Genomic DNA, 6,000 nt, shown 5'->3' on the forward strand with positions numbered 1-6,000 from the left:
ATAGAATTGGAGGCATATCCCATCCTTCTTAAAGCACATCTTCTCCTAAAAGATAAAAGTCAACATCATAATTTAATATCAGAGTAGAAACGAAAAATAAGAAATGACTTTATGAAAAGAATTGGAGGCATACCCCATCCTACTTGAAGGCATATTTTGCTCTAATAGATATAGTCAACACCGTAATTTGATATTAGAGTAGAGACAAAAACTAAAAAATGACTATTTGTGAATAAAATTGAAAGCATATCTCATCCTTCTCGAAGATATATCTTGTCCTAATAGACAAAGTCATCATCATAATTTGATATCATAGTAGAAATTGAAAATAGGAAATGACTATTCATGAATAAAATTAGGCATATTTCATCCTAAAAGATAGAATAACACTATGAAAAGAAAAATAAAAAATAAAAAATGATTATTCAAGAATTAAATTGAAAGCATATATCATCCATACATCTTGTCTTAATAGGTGGAGAATTGAAAGCATATTATGAAATTACAATTATGGTGTAACGCGACAATGTCCATCTATTACCGCCACTATCGTTAAGCTAAATTCCAAGCCTTAGTTATGGGTACTTAAACTATTTAGCCATACTAGTCTTTATATCTAACATCTTTGGACTAACTACAATAATTCTCCAGTGTTCATGGATACCCTAAATCTAGTCATTGTCATGCTAATATATCCTTACAGTGATGTTTAATCACCTCTGCTTCTAAGGGCATTCATATAACCTATATTCCCTAAATCTTAAGATAATGTCCATACTGCCAATTTTATTCATTCCATGGTCAATTTTATCATTCCATTGGTAAAGAAAGAGGATAAATCAACAATGGTAAACTGCTATGGTAGAGCTCATCAAATCATTATAATTTGAGAAATGCATTACAGATTTAACACCATCTCCCCTGGGAAACAAAAATGAGAACAAACATTGTACCGAGTGCCGTTTGTTTTACAGAAACTTCAGTCACCAAGGAAAGCGTAAACAGTTTATGTCAACCAGATGCCAGGATCCAAAACATTACCAGGGAAGATTTGGCAACCAACAACCATGTGATGAAAGCCATTGCAATGGAGATTTGGTACATGCCACATGAGAGTTGAGGATACTTTTTGCAGAAATGCACATCGCTCACGAACAGAACAACCACACCAGCTGAAGAGCACGCGGCTGCAAGTGTGAGTGTCGCTGTTACCTGCATCAAATTAGGATACCTGTTTAAATCTATGAGTAGTTCTAATTTGTACTCTGTGATAAGTAGGAGAACAAAAGACCTTATAATCAACAACGTTGTTAAGGGACAGCACGGATTAAGGAGAGTTGAAAATGAATGCGATGAAGATGTGCTTCCACTAACGAGCGATGCACATGGAGACATTTAGCATATTTCAAAAAGGATAACTTTCAGATTAAGTCAACCAGCTTTGATACTTATAATAACTTGGAACTTTTCTGCACTTCTGATCCAAGCTTCTGAGCTCGGATGACTCAGGTACACAACCCCACCAACTAATTCTAGTCATTAAAACAATTGAAGAAAATATATTAACCCACAACAAAAGGGAAACAACATGGATGAATGAAACTGTAAAATGATCCTTTGATTTCAGGAACCATTCGGGGAAATTGATGGTTCTTAATGTTCTTCACATTTTACAGGTTCTGGTTTCCAGACTTGTCTAAACTGGATGTAACAAAAAAAAAAGAAATTGGAAAAAGGTGAGGCAATTAGAACTTTTAAATGCCATAAACCAAGCAGAACGCTCACAGTTCAGCTTCTTTAAATGGTAGTAAATAAAGAAAAGAAAAGAATCTCTATATTCTACAGAATGTGGCACTTAAGTTCTTCTGTCATTACTGTTGATGCACTGCACTTGAGTTTCAGGCATAATGATGACAAATAGAGAAGAAAAAAAAAAAAGACAAATAGAACAAAAGGATGAAAAGAACTTACCCAGTCACCAACTACAAACAAGCTTACTAGCAAAGGATTATGCAAATCTCTTTTGAACTTCAGAGCATGTAAATCAAGACATAGGAGCCCAAAGCTCCACAAAATTTGTAGTGCCATAGAAGCAACCAAATAGCTGCATGCAAAAGCTGCTGTCAGAATTTTATTCAACATGAGGTTCAGAAACATCATAGGGTATTTTGAGCACCAATCGAACTTTTCAACAAATAAATTGCGATAATTTTAATTATCTCTAACGTATAATATACTGCCTGGCACAATTTCGATGATGAAGAAGCCTTTTATAGCTGAGCTTACAACTATTGGCAAATGTTGTCAAGATCAGGACAAATCTCAAAGGGCTGCATTCTAGATAAAGTCATAGATCAAGTCATGGATTGTGGGTTCTTTTTATTTCTATTGTTTTCTTGCCTGGATTTAGAAGAGAGCCCCCTATTCTCGACAAACTCTTAAAAGATAAACTATAGAGTTCTTGAAATCACATTTTCGAGGTGAAACATTAATAGAGCACTTATAGGCATGATATCAACAAATAAACACTAACTAATGTTATGAACACAACATGATAATTGGCTATTAAACATTTCGCAGACAGGGGATACAAAGCCTAACATAAGCAGGTATTACACATAGTAGATTGTGCTCGAATCAATAAATGGATAAAATTGTGGCCCCCACAGGCTATAAGGTAAGAACTCCTGAGTAGTTCTTAAACCTAATATATCAAGCATAAAATTTCAGTTAACCAGAGCATGCATGTAAGTGTAAGGACGTATACATGGCTCAAAATTAAGTAGATAATGGTAGCCAGTGACATCATACTTATCTTTTATCTAAAATTCTAAATATACACACTAGTCCATATCATGTCAAGATTGTTTATTCATTCAATCTAGTGGCATTGTAGTTTAAGTTGCGACCAAATTGGTCCCTCTAAAATGCCTATGAGAACTATTGTTTCAATCCATAAGTATGCATTCATTTGAAATGTGAAAATCGAGATACCGGCACCAAATATGTTATCCTTCAACTAAATTAAGAAATGAGAACGATGGAGCTTTTATGGGTACCCACTAATATTGCGTTATCAAATATCCCACTTGCAAATAAAAAAGATATCTGACATCTTATGGGAAAAGGTGGGTTTCACGAAAGCCATTGACCATGTTATACATGTATATACTAATACTCTCTTGTGTTGCATCATCCTGCCTGATTTGACCATTAATGATAATTAAAAAATATCAGAAAACGATGGTAGGGAATATTTCTTTCAACAAAATCAGGCACAAACGTTTGGTCTCTGACACTGTATTTATGTGGTTGTTTGAACAATTAATGCATTTTCATTTTGCTTGTTTATCCATTCTCTGTTCCAGCCTTGATCGAAGAAGTAACATCCAAAGACAACAATATTCTCGAGTTATCCTATCTCTGCAAACCACTACAAATTCCAGATAATACTTGTTTTAACAGAAGAGGATACACACCTACTACCAGAGTGCCAACACTTAATGGAAGTTCAATTTGTTTCCACCTGAATCATTTAGTAACAATCTTCTAGACATCTATACATACACTATCAGCTGTGACAAAATTCAATTGTCAGGTACCACAAAACATGCAGGGAACGAAACAGGCAAATCACAGTCAAAAAAAATATCCAACAAGGTAGGCGGTACCTTCCAACCTTGCCCCAAAAGGAGGAAAAAAGAAGAAAGAAAGAGTCTTTCGGTAATAAGAAGCATTAAGATATATTATGAAAAATATTCTGTATGCATATCTAGATTAATCTCATGAGGCCATCAAATTTTCTAGTTCGTTGTTCGACTCTAATAAAACATCTCCACTGTTGACAAGAACAACCCGCACATATAGGTTTCTTGTAGTAAATGCTATATTACAGCCTATTAACTTCTACCGCAAACCAAAATAGTAGAAATATAGAACTGCAGAACAAGTAACGAATGCAGATCACAAACAAAGGTTATGTAAATTAATCATAAATGTCCCAAGAAGACATCAATTCTGACAAGCTGAACAATGCACGAACGATATCAGATCAATAAAGCAAGGGATTCGAGGGTTGCTACCAGAAAGCGGTGTAGCTGGAGAATCCAAAAGCGGAGAGCATCACCCCGATGGAAGCCCCGGCAAACGCGCACTGCCCGACCCGCAGAAGTAGCCCGCTCCAAGTCCCAGGGCTGCCCACCGCGACCTTCATCTCCTCTTCCTCCTCCAAAGGGACCTTCAGAAGTACCCCAAATCTCTTCAAATCGTTTCCAGCGGTGAATCCCGGATCAAATTTCCACCTTAATCCCCGAATCCGGTAGCCGATTCCAGCCTCAAACCCTCGATCACCGATTCGAAGCCGAATTGAAAGCGATCGATCTCGAATTTTTCCAAGACGGGAAACGATGAAGGCGAAATCTAGGACGGCAAAATTAACGAGACCACCGCACGGTAGGCGGCATTTGGTCGGAAGCCCATCACCAGGTGTTTGCGAGTTTGCATGGATCTCTGCACAGAAGATTTCGAGTCTTCTCCGTCACCAGTGGGATTCTTATCGTTTTTTTTTTCCTATAATTAATCACATTTAATTTTACATTAAAAACAAATTAAAAAAGGGCATTTGAGTGGACCCCAAAGGCAATGTTGCGTCCGAGACTCGCTTTGTCGGAATTATAAGGAAAACTCATAATATTAAAAGGTTCTCATGGTTATTATATAAGATATTTAATCAAATACTAATTTTTTTAATCATTTTCAACGCTTCATTTGTTATAATATTTTATTTAATTTTTATGAACTAATTATTATCATCATCATCATCATCATAATTATGATTTTTTATTATTTTCATAATAAATAAATATATGATTAATCTCATTAAGGGTTTCATAGTAAATATTTCTAATCTTAAAATGACATAGGATAGGAACGTTGGTACTGTCGAGGATGCTGAACATTTGTAACCACATTTAATGGTGCGGGTGCTCATTCTCAAATTCGGTGCTAGTGAAATTTGAGCCTCCTTAAACATAATAGTATGTATCGACCTTGGCCTTTATTTTCTTTTCAAATGGTGAATTTTTAAAAAAATATTTCTTTATTTTTTATTTTTCAGAATGCTCTTACTTTAAAAAATATAAAATAATATATTTTTTAAATAATCATTTTATCCCTTTTTGATCATCGCCCTTTATCTATTGCTTAGTCGTACCTTCGCCCCATTGGTCGTCACTTGTGACCCTTGCAGTCGTACCTTCGCCCCATTGGTCGTCACTTGTGACCCTTGCACAAGGGTTCATCGCTCACAACCCTTGTCATTGTTGCTTGTAAACTTACCTCATTCCTTTGTTCATTTCCATCATTGATAGTTGCAGTCCATACTTCTCCCCTCATCCATAGCTTTCGTCGTCGATCGTAGGAGAGAAAGGAAGGGAGCATGCCATTGATTATAAGCGAGAAAGGAGAAGGGGGTGATCGCATGCCCTCATCGTCAATCGCAAGGGAGTAGGGGAGGAATAGGCGAGGAGGCAGCCTGCACATTCTCGTCATCGGTTGCATGGGAGGAAGGAGGAGGGGGGTGCATGTCTTCATCGTTGCTACCTCATGTGAGAGTCATGAGCGAGGCAAGCAGTGGTCGAGCCAATAGGGTCAACAAAAACGATCTCTATACGTTATGAGCAATGACAGATATGATGAAAGAAGAGATAAATTAATTTTTTCATAACGGCCGGAGGGCCGGAGGCACTAATTCCAAAAAATAAAAAAAATTTGTTAGAAAATTCGCCTAACAATAAAATAAAAAGGAAATGACCCGTTCTCTACTAATAAAGGCAGATGTACTCATCATTCTGCGTCCAGATTTGCGGTCTCTTCGGCTATAGTTGCAGGGTGGACAATCAGATTCGTCGATTGTTACAGTATGCATCACCCTGATCGAGCAAAATAAACTTTCTGGGGATAATACTCGCAGAAGAAAGTTCAACGCATGAATCTTACAAG

The 6,000-nt window shown here is 36.6% G+C and overlaps 1 protein-coding gene across 1 annotated transcript; it reads right to left on the reverse strand.

Annotated features, from left to right (window-relative positions):
* Positions 1-839: 839 nt before the first annotated feature.
* LOC103975369 (CASP-like protein 5B3) lies at positions 840-4,524 on the reverse strand. The gene is made up of 3 exons (XM_009390320.3): positions 4,083-4,524; positions 1,972-2,104; positions 840-1,212 (listed from the first exon to the last, which is right to left on the reverse strand). Exons 1-3 carry the CDS (start codon positions 4,211-4,213, stop codon positions 1,012-1,014), a joined length of 465 nt encoding a protein of 154 aa, XP_009388595.2. The 5' UTR covers positions 4,214-4,524; the 3' UTR covers positions 840-1,011.
* Between the last annotated feature and the right edge of the window lie 1,476 nt (positions 4,525-6,000).

The sequence above is a fragment of the Musa acuminata genome, chromosome BXJ3-2 (assembly GCF_036884655.1).
Source record: "Musa acuminata AAA Group cultivar baxijiao chromosome BXJ3-2, Cavendish_Baxijiao_AAA, whole genome shotgun sequence".
NCBI classification, from domain to species: Eukaryota; Viridiplantae; Streptophyta; class Magnoliopsida; order Zingiberales; family Musaceae; genus Musa; species Musa acuminata.